Consider the following 19,226-nt stretch of genomic DNA (forward strand, 5'->3'; position numbering starts at 1 on the left):
ACTACCACTATCCTTAACATTTCGGTCACTAAAATCTGTATCAAGTGTGAACGAAATGGAAACTGCCAAATTACATATTGTATTGACGCTTGAAATGTAAAAGCGTTTGTGATTACAAACACTTTGCATTTCAATTGAGATTTCATGCATTATGCAGCTTAAGCTAAATCTTATTGACGATTGCTTCTAAAACATAATCAACTAAATGTTTGTGTTCAATCCAGTTTTTCTTCCCAGCAGAATATTTTACCCCAAAAATGGAGTTCGGAAAAAGCTGCTGTTCAAAGCAGGTGTTAAATTACTCACCACAGAATTGCTTTCTGATTGTCCATATTTTCTGTAATCATTTAAAAAGAAGAGTGAGAAAAAAAAAAAAAGAGCCGAATCTATTATCATCACTGTTCGGCTTTTATCGGTTGTGGCATAATCGCTCAGCAGATTTCAGCAGCGAGCGTTTCACGATTGAAATTAACCTTCCGCCGGCAGCGGAGAAGAAAAGACAATTAGAAGATAGACAGAGGGAGACGGGAAGACATGTGGACGCACAGGTTGTCTGATTGCATGTGACACAAGCAATCAGATAAAGGAACCGGAAGGAGGGCGATGACAGCTGCAGATCACCCCCCCCGCCCCCCTTCCCCCTTCGTCCTGCGTCCATCTCTCTCCAGAACCCGCGGGTCTGAGGATCCAGCCTCAAGTGCTTCATCTCGTGGATTCATCCAAAGCCTGCGTAAGGCTCTTAGTTGGCTGAGGGTGTCACTGATCCCCGCTCATCTCTCGATCATTAGTAGAAAAAAAAAAGCACTACTGAGACCCCGGTGACCTAAATCACCTCTCTGCGGCCGTGTAAGACTGAGCTGAACGGATAGGCGACACGCCCCGGAATATCGCTGGATTTGCCTTTTTTAAATTTATTTCTTGCTTTTGGCAATCTTCTCTTAATTTAGCTTGGTAACTTAACTCTTCTTTTATCTCTTTCTTCCCTCCAACTCCTTTTTTCACTTCTGCAGTGGGCCATTGTCTGTATTATGGCTCTGCTTATTAGCCAGAAAGTGTTGCCCTCTCTTTTTTTCCTCAACTCCCCCATCCCTCCCAGGTTAATGAGCCACAGGACTCTCCCTCTCTTTCTGTCCAGCTTTTTTTCCCACTCCCTCTTCCTGCCTGCATCTCTTTTCATTTCACGCTGCATTTTATCCTTTGTTCCCAAGGTGCAGTTAGTGTTGTTTTAGATCCTTGGGCACAAAAGAGATAACTCAGAATGGCCATTGAGACGCCATTCTGGTTTATTCGTTTTGAACTGGGCCGTTGGAGCTGCGATGTCGATGGGCTATGCGGTGGTGTAAATTAGCAATTTACCAAAGTGATCAAGCATTTCATTATGAAAGCAAAGCATTGACTCAAAGCACTGGGATGCATTCCAGCAAGAGAGCTGAAAGTATGCATCTGTCAGGCTTTGCAAAGCAGCACGAACGCCTATGATGGACGGATGACAACAGATTCCTCGTCTCCGTGCCGTTTTTTTAAATGAGATTGGAAATGGCAAGGGGATGAGAGTCTTGTAACTGGAAGCCTGGACACAAGTTACCAAGGCACAGTTTGGAGAACAGTTGATCAAAACTTCCCAATAAAAAAATATTTCTTACCTGGCTGGCTGCCCAGATTAAATTAATGAACCCTACCTACTCAGCAGTACTAGAAACAGGTAAATGGCAAAAAAGTGGTGGAATGTGTCACATTCTGCTCACCTTAACTACTTATGTTTAGTTCAAAGCAGGTAGATTCTTTCAATGTTAGCAGAAAACACAGTTAGTCCCAGTTTCACAGATGGTGGGATGTTTGTTAAGCGGCTGATTGCAGTGCGGCTGTTTCAGCAGATAGCCTGACTAATCAACCAGCTTGCTGAGCTCAGCAGAGTGGACTTCTAATACTCAAACTATTAAGAAATGTAGTTGATGTCTATTCTATGTTTACACTCTGGTCTGCAGATCAAAACATCAATAGACAAACATTACAGTTTTAAATTATTTTAACTGTCATGTCATGTCATTTTTGTGCACATGCTGCAAAAATGTTGTCTTTTTATCCTTCTGTGAGCATTTATGTGTCATAATTAGTACACAGACATATCTGACATATTCAGAAAAGTTCAGCCTCTTGGCTACTGGTAGTTTTTGAAATATCCACTCTTTGTTAAACAGTTACAGTGATTCCTCTCCTGCGGTTTTCCTCTAAAGATTTTCTTGCTCATTGTTTTATCTTAAGTTAAGTGTGTTTTTTATCGTGCATCTTTGCACTTGCTCTTGTGGCTCCATAGAGGGGTCAGTAGCGCGTGGCCATGGTTTGCTCAGTGGGTGGTTTAAAACAGCCAGCCTGTTTGCCTACCAAATAGCCTTTGATGGGAAGACTCATTTACATGGCAGGAAACAGATCAACTTGGACATCCACCTCGCCATGCAGAGAGTGGAGACTGAGAAGTGTACATATCGTGTGCATGCACGTGTTTATGCGAGACAAAAGCGAACCTGCAGTCTCCTTTTAGAGTTGGGCCTGGCGACAAACAGTTGCGTGCAAGTATGTGTCAGGGTGTTTATGAAGACATGTGTGCTGCGACGTGTGAAGCGATTGCAGGAATCTTCATGTGAGGAGAAGAGGGGAGACGGGCTAAGCTCCTTATTTTTACAGCCAGGCACAAAAGACTGATGCCACCATCGGAGTATGCGTGTGTTTTCAGGATGTGTGAGAGCACGGCGCATGCCTGCGGGCCCACTGTACACTTCAGCTGGTTTCCTCCTCAGCTTGGTGACAGAGAGTCTGCTGTGGTCACTTCTTTACTTATTAATAGGTTTGTGACACATGATTTAGCATGCAGGTCATCTCTTACTATTTAGATATTATGGTAGAAGTAATGGCAATTGTTGTATTATATGTGTGTGTGCTGTTTCTTTGTCATTTAGAAATTTAAAGAGTAAATTCTGTTTCTGGAAGCTCTTATAGAGCTTTTTATTTAAATTATTGTCTTTGGCTTGGAGTCCTTCAAAAACTAATGAAATACTAAAAGAATAATTAGAATATTAAAATGTTTAAAACCCTGCATTACACTGAAAAGTAGTTCAAAAATTTGAATGGAGACCCCACAAACCTATATTGATATATATTTTTTAAAATATTTTTTTCTTTTTTATAAAAATGGATAAAAGAATATCGGACATGACTTGGTGTACAAAGCCACCGCGTTGCATTGACTTTGCTGTCATTAAGTAACTTTTCTAGCTAATTTGTCAGCATGATTAGCTTGTCAAAAAACCCATTCAACCCCAAACTTCAACTTACTTTCAGCTGTGTCAGGATGTTGCTTCAATATTTCCACATAACGTCCTCTCTTCATGATATTTTGTAAAGTACACCAATTCCTCCAGCAGCAAAACGTCCCCACAACATGATGCTCCCAGTCTGTTATGTCACGGTAGGTATGTTACTCTTGGGCTTGCAAACTTCCCCTGTTTTATTTCAAATAGGTTACTGGACCTTATGGCCAAACACTTTAATAAACACAAGATATTTCTCCAAAAGCTAGTCAAATCGAATCAAAACGGAAGTACAACAAAAAGCATGCTGCCTTAATTGATTTTTAAACAAAAAAAAGTAGGAGATTTTGTTTTTTATGCTATAAATGAAAATCAAAACGGTCCCAGATTTCTCAGTATTTGACCTCCTTCACTTTGATAAGAAAAAGCTAAATTTTTCAGAAACTATTTTATTTTTTTAACGTTCTACTGCATTTCCTACTACGATGACAATTACAACAAGCTCTTAACTTGTTTCGGTTATGATGTGTTTGACAGGTAAAGAGTCGCTGAGACAACAAGAACAAGTGGTGCCATAACACTCAATACAAATATTAAAACAAAACAAAAATAAACAAACAAATTAACAAAAAAAAAAAAATCAGTGACAGGAAACAGAGTAGATTATCCCGGGCTTTTCTATTTCCCTGAGTTTGCTTAAGTAATCACCTCCTTTAAAAACAAAGTAGTGTAATGCACTGCGGCTTTGCATATGTGGTCGATCCCAAACGGCTGGTTCAGACAACTCAGGAAAGGGTGGTTTGATAGGCCAATGAAAGGATGTGCAAACTTAACTAAGTGCTTTAAGTAGTTAAAGCACTTAGGGTTGTTGACATAAAGAGGAAAAACCTCAGAAAAGACTCGCTTGGGAGGCATCGTAATTCAGAGCTCAATTCATTTGTATGTGAATACTGTCTGCCTGTCGTAGCTGTATTTTTTTTTGCACCCTGGAAACAGGATGGTTTAAATATGCAATTAAAATCCAGGTTAAATATGACGTTCGTGCTTATGAATGCGAGCTTCCAGTGGCACGTTAAGAATGATCGTCATTTGTTCTCTTCCCTTCTTCTCCAGGCAACCAGGCAGAATGTCAGTAAGGGGCTTGGACCCCGCCTGTCCCACCTCAATAAAACGGGAGCCCTCCAGCCCCAGCCCCAGCTCTCAGGGCGACATCAGCCCAGCTCAGCCCAGTCCAGGTAGCTCCTCGTCGGATACAAACTCCAGTTACGGTCCCCTCACCAAGGGCCTCAATCACAACAACGGGCTGGACTCGCCGAGCCTCTGTGGTCACCCGGCTAGCTTGGCCAACAACGGCGGAACCACCAGGTTGGGTGTTTAAATCGATTTTCAGCTTGTCTCGCATGTTGTGCCACGAGCGGCGACTGAACGCATTTCTCCTCACCTTTCCACTTTCATTCAGGAGGTTTGGGGATGACGAGGGCCAAGTGAAGTGTGAGTTCATGCTGGGCACTGTGGCGAAGCGGGTGTGTCTGGTGTGCGGTGACGTGGCCTCTGGCTATCACTATGGTGTGGCTTCATGTGAGGCTTGCAAGGCCTTTTTCAAGAGGACCATCCAGGGTAAGTGTCAAAAAAAAAAATCTACATATTCATGCACAGAAAGATGCTCGGTTTTATAGTTTATTGTGCATGACTGATAACGCTTTCTTGCATCGTATAAACCTGTTTCACGAGCAGCATGGCACAGATGGAGTTATACCCCAAGCTTTTGTTGTGGTGTAAACAAGCCCCGATCAGTTAATTCATAGCTTCCGCCTCCCACTTTTGCAAACTGCAGAAAGGCTTTAAATAAAGATCTGTTTGCAAACAGCTGATATGTGGTTAAACTTGCAGGACATTGTGTGTATAGTCAACATGTTGGGGGTTGCGGGCTTTGAAGCAGCAGATAGCTGAGCTGCCTAGTGCTAAATGTGTTTGCTCTGACTTCTCCTCGGAGCTGAGAACTGAAAGCGCACAGTGTGGGTGTTTTAAAGGGATTGTCCTGCTCTCTGTCGGCTCTGGGCCCAGGTCGAGGACCCGGTGTGCCTCGTCTCGTTAAGAGCTCTGGAAGTTGGCTGCCGCAGAAAAGTTCAAAGGGTAGACTTGAGCGGCTTTCAAATCGGACAGAGAGAGCTGATGTCTGGCTCGTCAGAAACTTCCTGTTTCTAATGGAGGCTGGCAGCTGAGATGGCCTGTACTGGGTCAATGCCATCAGGCTTAGCCGGCAACTTTGGCTAGTTGATAAAATACATTTTTTTTATTGAGAATATAGTAAACTTTTTCAAATACTCCCAATAAATCCCAGTTTCAGTCTGAGTAGGAAAGTTCCCCGCAAAAGAAAATTGAGTTTAGATGCCAAGAAAACAACCTCAACAGAAAAAATAAGCAATTTTTATTTTTCTGTAGACTATTGTTTGGTCATACAAAACACTGGTAAACCAGTTTACTTAATTGTTTCCACATCATTGACAACCACTTTTTTTCTTACCTGTCCCTCTCTTTCCCTCTCCAGGTAACATCGAATACAGCTGCCCAGCTTCCAACGAATGTGAAATCACCAAGAGAAGGAGAAAATCCTGCCAAGCCTGTCGATTTGTGAAGTGTCTGGCAGTGGGCATGTTGAGAGAAGGTCAGCTGTGCATTAAAGTAACTTACTGTTCGCTTCACTGTGATAGATCTGATGGAAAATCTGGCAGGGGGCTTCAGTCTCATCCTTATAGACTTCTGACATGGAGAGAGAAGGCCACTAGGCCTGTGCTGTAGCTGACTTATCTCCATTGACAGTGAACTGAAAGCACCCTTGTGTTGCCATATATAATATATGTGTGTGTAGGTCAGTGTACGTGGAGTAAACGCAGCACTGAACGATGAGTAACAGGCTCTTATCTGTTCAGCCATGTCCCGCTTTGCTGTGCAGGGTCTCCAAAATAGTTTCTGGACTTTTGCCAATTTGTGAAGGTGTCATGGCAACATTCCAGCACCATGATAGATATTTGGGAGGAAGCTTATTCATTATGTATTTAGTTGAAAAGGGGTAGATTTTTTTTTTTGCCACAATGACCAGAAGAATAATTAAGTTTAGGCTCACAACCAATGTAATCAATCATGGTGGTAGCAGTATCACGCTACGGGTCAGTTTAGCTACAGATTGATCTGATGCATTGCATCAAAAGGAATGATGCAAATTATTGAACACTTTATCAAATCAACAGATGCATGGTCCATCTGCATCTGTGGGGGTCTCAACAGAACAATAACTAGTTAAGGGTGCACAAAGGAGGCAAAAACAAATTTCAGAAATGTCCTTCCTAAAGTTCCAACCTGAACCCAATTGAAAATCTTTGTAGTGTGCCAGGCTTATTCAAGAATTTTTTAAACCCGCTTTCTACTATGAAACTTTATCACGTCTGGATGAATATTTGAAGTGGGTCTGTGCACATGCCGCAGATAGTCTCCTTTAGTCTGCCTGTGTGCCTGCTGCCTGGTGACATATTGTTGTCCAGATTTAGAAGTGACTCACAGAGGAAAACATTAGCAGCCTCCTACTGTACTGGCCACTTGTCTCCTGCTGTGTGCAGCTTAGGAAAGTGTGTGTGTGTGTGTGTAAGTTACCAAAGAGGAAAGAGGAGATAAAACACCTGAGTGTGTAAATGTTGAGCAGTTTGATCTCAGGAAAAATACCTAATATATTATGAAAGTAAAAGCCTGTCAGTTTATACTAAGTGACTGATGTCTGCAAATCATGATGTGTGTAAATAATAAATAAAGTAGATTATGTAGGAAAAAAGAAAATAGCACATTAAGGTATCCTGCATTTTACTAGACCTGTTTCACAATATTTTCAACATTTTCTACTTTTCTGTGCTCTTTTTTTCTCTCTCCATATTTCAGTAACGCTAATGTCACCTTCGGGAAATGTTTGTGTAAGATATGGTCCGGTCCAGTTTTTGATTTTGTTTTTGTTTCGATCGTAATATCTGAATTGAAATATTTCCCCATCACAGATCTTACCCGTTCAGGTGACTTTTACCGAAGTGCTTGGAGTTGTTTTGGTGCTGGTGTTGTGATTAAACCACAACATCGTGTGTCACTATCCACGGACAAGTCCTGTACTGACATTGACTGAAATGCCACTCTGCCAAGAAGAAGTCATTTCTCCAAAAACAGCTTCTAAATTAGATTACAATTACAATACAATATACAAAACATACGCTCATGAGCTTTCAATTTCTTTCAAGGTGTTATATTAAATAGAATTAAAAATAAAAATATTAAACAACCAAGTACTTTGGATTTATAAAATACACAGCTGCATTAGTCTGGGATTTTATTGTCCCTCTTTGGGGATTTTAAATGAAGTTTTCTTACGATAGCAGCTCCAGATTGTCTTATTGATTTAGGCACAAATCATTTCAGTTCTAAAGCCTGACATGAATTGGCTTTTCTCAAAAGGAGCGTGCTAACTAGAGTACTTGACCAAAGTCATGACTCAAACTGGAGGTTATAAACGTTTTATATGGAGAAAGTTAAAGCTCAGTTTGTAGCCATTTTTCCTCAGCTCTGTTCTTCAATAAGAAACACAGTTTTAGTTTTACCTCCTAAAGACATGTTCACGATTTCTGATAGTCTCGAATTTTTGTGAATGTTTTGAAAGTGAGCAACCCCAAATGTTCTAGACCTGAAAGAGGATTTATTATTTCCTATTTGGACCTGAATGTGCAGCATTATGTATATGCACAGTGAATTATAGATGCAACCAATTATAGCACGTTTACACATTTCCGTGTACGTTTAAACGCCTTATCAAGATCTCAGATCCGCACTCACACCTGGGTGTGTTTTCCTCAGTGCTATCTTTTTCTATATTAGCTGCTTTTAATAGGGTTGAGGCATCAACAGCACCCCTCCTCTCTCAGCCCCCCTTTGCTACGTCCCCCTGCCTCATAAATTCCTCCAGATGCCTTGTGGGATTCCTGGACCTCCGTGAAACGCGAACTGCCCCTCGTAACTCCTGTCGTAAGCGCCCTCGTAACGCGCTTCATCGTGTCTCGTAATGCCCCTCTCCCCCTGGAGAGGCCGCAGTAAACAGAGACAGAGGGAGCTGTGAAGTTTAATGAGGAGAGTCAGAGCCATATTAAAAGAGCAGCTAAAAGACATATAGACCCCAGGCAGGATTTGATTAAGCCCCGTTTAGGTAACTGTTTCCACAGAAGCTTTCACTTTGCTAGGACAATAGGACCATGGTTGCAAAATAAAAAAAACAATATATGCTTCCTCATTTTCTAGTTGCATTAAAGTTCCACTAAAGATGATTCAGACCCTACACACCATTTCCATCAGTCAATAAGAAGCTATCTGCTGTTTCGGATGCTACTAAGGTGTGGAGACTACCACAACACAGCTGCACATTCTAGTGTATTTTTGTAGGATGTCATGTGACAAAACAACTAAAAGTACAACTGTAAAGTAAACAAATATGTAATTTTAATATTATTTTATAAGTGAATGCCATTTCATTGTGGTATTCACTGGATGGTTGGAGTTGTTGTCTTTATGGAAGGAGAATCTCTGCTTCATCTGAATCCCCGCATTAAGACGCGGTCTCCTCCATGTTAGTATTGTTGGTTCTCTGCCACATGTTGCATTTCATATATTGGGGAAAAAAAAAGTTTGGTTTTAGTCTCATCTGACCAGAGCACCTTCTTCCACGTGTTTGCTTTGTCCTGTCAGTTTCGAAGGATGGCTTTATCTGCGTAGGTTTGCAGTAATGAACAGTTCTCTGTGAGAATGTGTCATTTTGAATTAATCTAACCCCTTAGGTGACTTCTGAACTCAGTCATTTGTTCAGGATCCTTTTTTAAGAGTTTGAGAGAAACAGAGAATGAATATAAATTCAGAATACCTTTTGGATATTTGTAGCAGAAATTGAAAATCATGCAATCTTTTCTCTTCCCTTAAAATCGCAGTAAAACAGATACGAGCTTGAGGAAGCAACGTGACAAAAAGTGTAAAGATTTAGGATGCGGTAATACTTTAAAGCTGTATATGTGTCGCCACATCTGAGATGCGTGGGATTGTTTGTGGTGGGAACATGGAGGCAGCGGCGATGGAGGTGGAGAACAGGCTAAACTAGATGAGTGTATGCTGTGGGACCTGTTTTCTGGACCGGAAAACTTCTTATGTGGAAATGCTGTAAGAATGGCCGTGTGATGATGAATGTGGTTGTCCTTATCAAACGCTGATGGGCAGTCCAGAAGAACAATGAGGTACTGTGTGTGTGTGTGTCTCTGTCTCTTGTTATCCACCAAAGCTATTCTTGGCCTTTTAGTTGTCAGCACATTCCACTATGAAACATTATACTTAGTTTTGACATCATCTTCTGTCATAGCAGAACACAAACACTTGAATAAAACTTAGTTCGCCTGTAAATCAAGCATTCAGCAAATATGAAACAAACTGTTTGGAAGCTAATCCACATTAAATTTTCAGCTTATAGTTCATTTCTTTAAATTAAAATTTACTCAAGTTAATATGTGGCAATGAAGAGCTAATACTTGTCCCATTGCTGTAGCATGTTAGCCTTCTACACTTTAAGGCTATGCTTACACAAGACCTCTGTTAGGAAGCTGCTGGTATTTTCGGATGTTGACTGGGAAAAAGTTTCAAGTTTAGACAATAATGCCAAGACGCCTTAGATCCGCTGTAGTGTTCATGCCAGGGAGATATACGGCGCCGTGATTTTAGCATCTCATCAAAAACGCATAACCTTTTGACCCCTAGCTTTCCACCTCAATTAGAAAACAGTAAGCTGTGTCAGATGAACCAAGTGCTAATGCTCAGTATATTCCTTTTCAGAAGTTATTTGTAGCTGAACAGGTTAAGTGGCACACAGCAGCACAATGCTATCCACCGCTGTTTGTGTGGATCCTCCACCAATCAGTACAGTCTCTAGTCCTCAAACCCTAAATGATGTCAGGTCATCAAAAGATTCATTAAATATGGGAAAAGTGAACACAAGAAAAGAGGAAAAAGTAGAGAAAATCATTTTTATTGTAAAGTGGCTTAAATACTGCTGGTTAAGCTTTAAAATATGAAAGTATATGAAAGTATGGTTCAAGGAGCACTGCATTTAATTTAGTGACAACTAGTAAAGAAGCTTCCCTCTATAAACTTTCATCTTTCCAGTGTGTATCAGAAACAATATTGGGCACCCAAAATACAAAATATATAAATAGAAACTTAAGTCTCTGTTTAGGTTCAGTGTTTGGTTGGCTCTGGGAAAAATGGCAGCACACCGTGCTTATTCAAGTTGTTAAACTATTTACAAAACTTACTTCAATGACAACACGATTATGACTTCTTGGTATCACATCTGTGTCTTTTAATCCCTAAATTATTCTCAATTATTGGTTTCTGCATCGAGGCTTCCAGTTATATGATGCCAGTGCGGCAAGTGATGAATAGCCATTATTTTCTATTTTGGTTTCACAACAGGCTGTAATGGATACAATATGTGTCACTAACTGCTCGTTTACATAAACAACAAGAAAGCAATTAAAGTCAAGAACTCTTTATGCTTATGTTAAATAATTTCTGCCTTAAAATTTTTTATTTTAAACATTGATCAGCATCTTTCATGTTTTAAAACTTAAATTTGACATAAGCACATTCAAATTTATGGGCTCGCTCAGATTTGAAACTTGACTTTTTGTTTAAAGCTAAGGGTTTATTGTGGGATCCGTCGGATTTGACAAAAGCTTAAATGTAACAAGTGTCTGCATGTAAAAGTCTTATCAAAAGCTTTAGATCTGTTTTATGGTCCTGTCTGTCTTTGGACAGTTGATTTGCAAATAGTTGATATCACTCCTGTGACTACTTGTCCGTCTGAGAGGAAAGCCGGTAGAGGAAACGTTTTTCGATGGTTTCTAGTCAATGTCCCTCTTTGCCAATCGGTACTCTTATTTTCCTCTTACATGCAATTCCTTTATTTCATCCTGTTTTTCAAGCTGCAGGTGGTTTTTGAGGCCATCTGCAGTGGCTGAGCTGAGCAAAGTTTTCACTATATAGTAAATAAAAAAAAGAGCAGCTTTAGTTATTTTTTTGTATTTGTAAGTAGAAGTAGTGCAGAACAAAAAAATCTTGGATCTCTAATATTTTATCATTACATTGAAAACAATGTGTTTTTTGTTTTTATTTTATTAATGTGGAAATCATGAAAATCATTTTATTCTTATTTCATAAACTTGCAGATTTTTTTCATTCATTCTTTCAAACCTAAGAATTGAAAGTCCAGGCTCTTTCATTTAACCACAAAACAAAACAGAATTAACCGCTGTCAGTGTAAATTTTGCTGACCCTTTGGCAAGTGGAAGCTGAGAGGTTATGACTCCTGATAAAACTTATCTAACTCTCAGAGACCTCCTGCAGGTAGATATTATTAATTGGTGAAACCTAGCCCTATTTAAGTGGATTATAAATGTGGCAGTTTAGGAAACGATAAGCTATCGCAAAGCAAGTAGGACACTTAAATAAAACTCTTAAAGATGAGAAAGGCAACTGAAGAAAAGGTTTCTGTTCAAAAATATTAAAATATTATGTACGTTTTAAAAAGTGACCAAAAGTTTGAAGTTTGAAGAATCAGGCCTTGCAAACCAACAATACGTTAGTTTAGTTTCTGTGGCAGCAGTCATATTTACTAAACAGCATCCTCCTGTTTTATGGTCACCTCACCTCAAGTAAAGATGTCTTCAAAGCCTGAAAAATAAATTAAGCTTTTATTGCAGCAACAAAAATGACCAACTTTTACTTTTATGACATTTGTTCAGTGAAAATCCCAGTTAAAAACAAAAAAAAACCCTTTGTTCCCAAATGTTGTCATACCCAACAATTTCTATCAAATAAATGTAACTGAAGCATTTTTTATATACACTTTATTTTTTCTAATGAATTTTATTTATTCGCGACCTGTTTCTCATTGACAAACAGGCATGCTTATCTTATGTGTACTTCAAAATGGCAAAGACGAGAGAACATGGCATTCTAGTCAGGCAGCTGCATTGAACTTAATGAGTCAGGAAATCTGAATATGTAGATTTTTTTTTTTGCTGGGAAACATGTTTTAATTTAGATTTAATTCATAATGGGATCTTCAAAGATAACAATGATTACACATTTTATTTCTCAGGATAACATATATTATTTTTAAGTGTACTTGTCATAAGGGTTGTAAGGCACATAATTCATACCAGCACTGTTATCCACAATCCTCTTTTGCATTTAATATCTTTTCATGGAACATTAACTGATAAAGCATTATATCAAATTTATAGTTGTAGTAATGGCAGACGTATAAAATAAAACAAAATAGCTTTACAAGTCAATAGCACAGAACTGATAAAACCCCACAAATCTTTACACGCCTGATTAAGAAGACACTTTTTTTTTTTTTTGCTCCTCAATTTTTGTTGTGTGCTCTATGAAAATATCTGTACAAGTCAGAATAATAAGTTAAAGGGATGGAATATTGCTGGGAGGTGTCAAGAGGGGAAATAATAGCCTCAATGTGTCTCTTAAAGATGCCATTATAGATCTATTCAGGGACACTATGGCTATTTACACTCTGCAGACCCAGAAACCCAACACCACTACTGAAGGCTTCCTGAGTCACATTCACACCCCTTGCATAAAGCATTTTCTCCACAGTTGGTGAGACTCACAGTGTGTCTGTTTCTCCGCTGTGAACATGACCTGCCTCTCCCCTGGCTGACACACACACACACACACACACACACACACACACACACGCACTCCTAAATCTCCGTCATCACGTTGTCGCAGTGCTTGTTAAGATGAGCATTTGTCACCGGCCCCTCCGAGGTTTTCGGGTGTCATCTTACAGGATGCATGCTGCCGCTCCAGCATTTGGCCCATCCTGTCCGGTCTCCTTGAGATCCGCAGCGCATGTGGGCTGTTGACTGGACAACATCCCGATGGTTTACTGGGTTTAACATGGGAGCCGTTCGTCCGTTGACCGACTCGTTTAAATGTCGCATCAATGTCAAACGCTGCTCTGGCTCCAAATGTGACAGAGAAAGCAATGTTGAAGACGTTTGAAATCACAGTGAGCCTTGAATTTGGATGATCTTACTTTATATAAGTTGCTCAATTTTTTAATTTTGAGAAATTTTCTGGAATTAATTTACAATTAATTTATTTAAAACTTTTGACAAAAAATAACTTAGATGAATTGAAATAAATTTTACTATAATCAGTGTTCAAGCGATATATTTCAAGTGTTTATTTCTGTATATCTTGATAATTATAGCCATAAGAAAAGGACATGAGTTGAAAGTTTAGTGGAAGGAAAAAAAATGTAGAAAAAGGTTGTAGACATCACCACAACCTGGAGTAAATTAGTCAATTCAAGAGTCACTACACACAAACCTGTGTAATTAACTTGTCTTGTGAGAATAAAGAGTTTGTGTAGTGGTGCAAAGATATGCATTACTTTTCATTTGCTTGAAGTCCAGCATGAAATTTACACAGTCGGTGAGGATTTGATGAGCCGTCCCCTCTGCTGGTCTCGGTCATCTGTTCATGTTCAGTTTCCAAGTTGTGACAATCTTTATGGAGATAATCATGGATTTTTTTTTAGCATAACATTGGACCAGCCCAAAGTACTTTAATGACCACGGCATGACTGTGACTGATTTACCAGCAAAAGAGGAAGACGAGAAACCACCAAATGCATACAAATGCGTATGAACTGAATAAACACAGTTCACGCAAAAGAAGACAAAATATAATGGATGTACTTATCAAGAACGCAACATTTCTATGTTAAAAATGTTTCTCGTTGAGCTTACAAAACATTACAAATATCTGAAAATGGGAGTGTTTGGTTTTTGTGAACTGCCATCCTTATTAGCAGAAATAAACACTTGAAATATATTGCTCTGTGTATTTTCAAACATTTCCTTTCAATGATATTCCAATGTATTGGGGATGCACCTGTATGGATTGTATTATTTACTGTACATGTAACGTTATCATATGAGGGCCCCGAGTGTTTGTGTATGTATGTATTTGTGGTGTGGTTAAGCAAACATCGTCATTAACATCCTGTGATTATGTTTACATACGTAGGCGTGCGCCTGGACCGGGTTCGAGGAGGTAGGCAGAAGTACAAGAGGAGAATAGATGCTGAGAACAGCCCCTATCTGCACCCACAGAACAGCTTGCCACAGAAAAAAACATGTAAGTATAAAAAGAATGAGAAAGTTGTTCCTCTGGTTTAATAGACCTTAATTAAGGTTAGATGAGCTCCAAGTTTTGTTTGTGCTTACAACTTAGCAACAGCCAAGCCATGTTTCCTTTGAACTCTGGGAAGCCATCATTACTCACTTAACAAATTTAGATTTTTACGTGAGAACAGCTTTGTGTTTTACGTTTAAGACAAAGGCAGAGGCACTTTGCATTGAAATTGTTTCCCTTTCTTCCTCCTGGAGAGATAATTTATATAAGAAAATGAACTAATATCACACTAGATACAGAAGCTTCTGTCTTTTACTTGATTTGCCAAATGAAGTCATTATAAAATTCAACTTTTTTCAGCTAAGGAAAAAAAAGTGACTTGAGGGTGATTTCATCAATAATTGTTCGTCTTTCGTCTGACAATCATAAGAACTGGTGAAAATGAATGAGAGTCGATGATTGGAGCAGCCAGTTGCTACAGGAAGGACTAACAACATAGCAGAAAATGTACTTTCAAGTGACTGATCAGCAGGCCCAACAATTTTGCATCAGTCATTACATTTACATGTACAGTTTAGTCAAGGTAGAGTTGGAGCTCAATCAGACCATCTATCTGCACTACCGTTGTTTTCTCAAGCTCCATTTCCTGCTGCTAAACTCCCATCCAGTTCTTTAGTCCTGGATGTCTTCTGGTTATTAGAAGCCTGAACTTTGTTGGTGCCCAGAAAAATGGGAAGTTTCAGGGATTCCTGTACAACACACACACACATGCACACACACACACACACACTCATCACAATGTGGAAACCGCCATCCTGTGCTGCATTTTGTCCCCTTTATGCAGGTGACAACAACTCTGACATGTCCTGTGTGTCGCCAGCTTGAGGCTATTCTTTGTTTTGGCACCAGTTTGGTGGCAGCAGGTGAAATGATTGAATCGGTCTTACCCTTGAATGTGCCTTGTTTTAACAGAATTTTGTATAGCTTTGGCTGTATGTTTATGATCACTGTCATTCTGGAAGGTGACTGTCCAGACCCAGTCAAGTTGTTGAAGTTTTAAATGTTTTTTTTCTTTCTTTCAAATATGGCGCTGGCACTTTAGCTTAGCTGAATGAGGCTCGATTGACAGCTCCTTAGCAAAAGTTTCGAAGGCTAATACTAGCTGTGTTTCCATTACCCATAGATTTGTGCAAATTGAAATAAAAAAAAGTAAATTTGCTTATTGGAAACATGGCAGTTTTGAATAAGTAAAACCTCAAATTTTTTGATAAAAAAGTGTTTGAGCTAGGATGAGGTGTTTTTTTTTTTGCCATATCAAAATAGATGTATTTTGCAAAACTGTAATGGAAACACTTTTTGCTTGTCACATGAGTGACATGATAAACAGCCAGATGTTACTACTGGCATAAACAATAAAGAAATCAGTGGGAAGTTGTAGGAAGATGATGGTTTGTTTTTCAGACAATGTGCAGCTGGCTCCACCAGATCTCTCACAGCATCACGCAGTTCATAAAAGGTTGTGTGTCATTCCAACGTGTTGAATTCATATCTCTTGTGTAAATTTGCTGACTACAATTTCCCAAAATGCTACATTCATAGTCGCTTCCAAGTATAAGTGACTCGTCTCTGCAATGCCTGAGTAAGATGTTTCCTCTGATGGCTTAGCCGTGGCTGAATTATGATTATGTCTCATATAACTGTTTAGATCTGTCACTGCCATGATTTCTAATGACTCACCGCTTGAACAAGCTTATTCACTTGCGATTTTAACTTAATTACTTACATAATGGAAACACCACCGTTGCAATTTTCGACATTAGCTGGCAAAGATTTGCTCAAAGATTTCTACTGGAAACGCAGCTAGTGTCAAGAAACCTTCTGATGATGTGGGTCACTTTTCACCATTATACTTTGACAGAAATGTTTTTCCCGTGCGTGTTTCATATTTCTTTCTGGTTCTCTGACTGGTTCCAGTAATGTCTTCCCCTCTCTGTCTTTATTTATCTCACTGAAAAAAAAAAAAGAAAACCTTGTGGCAATAATAAACTTTTGCAGTTTTTGTAGGTGCAGTGGAAAACAAGGTGGTATCCCTGCTGCTAGTAGCCGAGCCGGAGAGCATCTTCGCCATGCCGGACCCCACGGTACCCGAGAGCGACATCAAGGCTCTGACCACGCTGTGCGACCTGGCAGACAGAGAGCTGGTGGTCAACATCGGCTGGGCCAAACATATCCCTGGTATGAATCTCCCTCTCTTTCTCTCACTCATAGTTCTCTCACACAAGCCGACACACACATTAGGTTGACTAAGTCCCTAATCAGATCAGAGAAGGGATTGTTCTGACTTGTGGCTGCCAAGACGGCCCAAAAGAGCGGGAGGAGGAGGGGAGGGGGAGGTTGGCTGTCAGTCATCCTCTATGTGTGTGTCTGTGCATGCCAGCATGCTGTAAATTGCGTGCCATGCCCTTCCTGACCAAAGTGTTCCCACACCAACCAGATGACCAATGGCCACATGGAAGTTTTAATTTGTTTCCTGGGCCGTGGCCGCCTCCCTGTCAGGTCTGAATTACAGAAATCCTCCTGGCTCTTGGAACACACTGAGCTTGTCTTCTGTCACAGAAATAGCAGATGAGACGTGCCGAGGTTTTTTTTTTTTTTCCTTTTCATCCTCTTCAGCTGAAGAAGTGTGTGTGTTCTCGCTGAGTAGTTAGAATAAAATGCCTGATGGATCTCTGCTCTAGACTGAGCATCATGTTCAGCTGGGGAGCGCAAGCATTTTGCCAAACTCAGAAATGGAGAAAAAAAGTCAAGCGTTTCATCATTTTCTGTTTGGAAAGTTTTATTGAATGTTTTTTGTAGTTATGAGACAACCAAAACTTTCATTTGTTCAAGATGATGAAAATGTTTTTATTTTTTTATATTGAGAAGTTGTTGTTTTTTTTTCCACATCAAAATTAAGTTGCTGTTCAGAGATGGTGCATAACAGAAAATTATGGTACTGCAAAGTAAACTTAATTCTATAAACACGTTTTGAGTTATGTATATTAATGCCTGACCTAACTCCCAAAAAGCTTTTCAGTTCTATTAAATTCACAATTTTTTTTAAAAACATTGAACATTTTCAGTTTACTCTTGCTTTAGTTGCAGAAACTACTGTTAGACATCTTATAGCAACGACTTGCTGTTGATGAATTATCATATTACACCTCACTGACTTTGACGAAGCTCAGACAGTGACTGTTTCTGCTTTCCAGAAGCAGTTAAACTGTTTAAAAGTAAAGGTTTTGTAGTCATCCGAACATAAATGTAGTATCTGTGAAGAGATGCCTGCACTGTAATTTAAGTAAGAGATAAAGTTTTATTACTTTTAGTGCTTTTCAGGGTGATTCTCATGTCAAAGGGTTTGGGATTTGGTATTTAGTACTTTGTAGGTGCAGTGAAAGGAGCAACGGCTTTCCCCATCTAGTTTTTAACATGACTAATAATACCAGGATTTCCACCATTACCCTCTCAAGCCATTTTAAATTGCAGCTCTTACACAGTAATTTCCCTCAGGCAGTACATCTGCATTTACCTGCACCACTTATATTAGCCACTTCAAAGGGTTCTTATAAATTAAATAAATAGTTCTTCTTTATTTCACACTAGACTGTTAGTAACAGGACTTCCTCAGAACAGTAAAATATTACACATAAAAGCTGCAATGCATTACTGTCATCTCATTTAGGGCCACAGGGATAAAAAAAAAACTGTCAAAGTTATCTCATTTATTAATTATGGTGCTGGCTTTTTTCTTTAACAAAAAAAAATAACTTGCTTAATTTGTGTTTTTGAAAAAAAAAAATGATCAGACTCACAGACAATGCTTTTTGTTAAATGAGTTTAATTTCACCTCCAGTCCAAAACTCAAACTTTTATCTAGACATTAAAAATTGAAATCCTACACTGTATAAGGCTTTTACTTAAAAACACAAATTAGAACATAATTTTCTCGCTCAAATATACTTTAAAGGCCAACAGCTAGGTCAAAAAGCCATACAGGTGCACTTCATTTAAAACTTTGGTGGAGATCCTGGATCCCGTTAAACCATTTAAGCAAATAAAGAAAATAAATAAATAAATAGTCACCAAAACTACTTTCACAATTAGCGACATATGGTCATGCTTTGTATATTTCTGTTGGTGGAATACTGGAAAGCTTCAGAGAAGTGTTTGCACAAGTCCTATAAGAAACTTAAATACGGGATTCTATTTTACAGCTTTTCTTGGTTAATCAGTTCTTATCATCCCCTTTTTCTCCGCTTTATCAGCAGTGCTATTCACACCCAAAACATCACCAGGGAAACACCTGGGCTCTTTGTTGATGTCTTGTCTCTGAAATGCTTACAAAACAAACAAAACAGGTGCGTGTGAGTGCTCGTATCTTTCTACGATATTTTCCCCTGCATCTTTTTTTTTCCTCAAAGTTTGAGAAGAGGCATTTGGCTGTTTGTTCCTCATCAGCGTTTCCATACTCTTGTTTTGGAAGAAATTCACCTCCTCCTTTTATAGATCCCCCCAGCGTGTTGTCGTCTGCTCCCCCAACCCCGCCCCCAGACAAATGGAGTCCGATTGACGGGTTTATATTTGTAGCCC

At 39.3% G+C, this 19,226-nt stretch overlaps 1 protein-coding gene across 3 annotated transcripts in view; it reads left to right on the plus strand.

Moving 5' to 3' along the window:
- Window positions 1–19,226, plus strand: part of LOC103457691 (estrogen-related receptor gamma) — a 37,526-nt gene that overhangs the window by 11,705 nt on the left and 6,595 nt on the right. For 2 of the 3 annotated variants that reach the window (XM_008398021.3, XM_008398019.3), the window contains exons 2-6: window positions 4,419–4,670; window positions 4,765–4,922; window positions 5,854–5,970; window positions 14,487–14,597; window positions 16,650–16,829. In XM_008398021.3, the coding sequence (XP_008396243.1) occupies window positions 4,432–4,670; window positions 4,765–4,922; window positions 5,854–5,970; window positions 14,487–14,597; window positions 16,650–16,829 (805 nt within the window). In that variant the 5' untranslated portion in view covers window positions 4,419–4,431. The remainder of the gene's footprint in view (window positions 1–4,418; window positions 4,671–4,764; window positions 4,923–5,853; window positions 5,971–14,486; window positions 14,598–16,649; window positions 16,830–19,226) is intronic. The other variant, XM_008398020.3, reaches the window with a different exon arrangement.

Source organism: Poecilia reticulata, chromosome 21, assembly GCF_904066995.2.
Source record: "Poecilia reticulata chromosome 21, P_reticulata-male-v2, whole genome shotgun sequence".
Classification (NCBI taxonomy): Eukaryota; Metazoa; Chordata; class Actinopteri; order Cyprinodontiformes; family Poeciliidae; genus Poecilia; species Poecilia reticulata.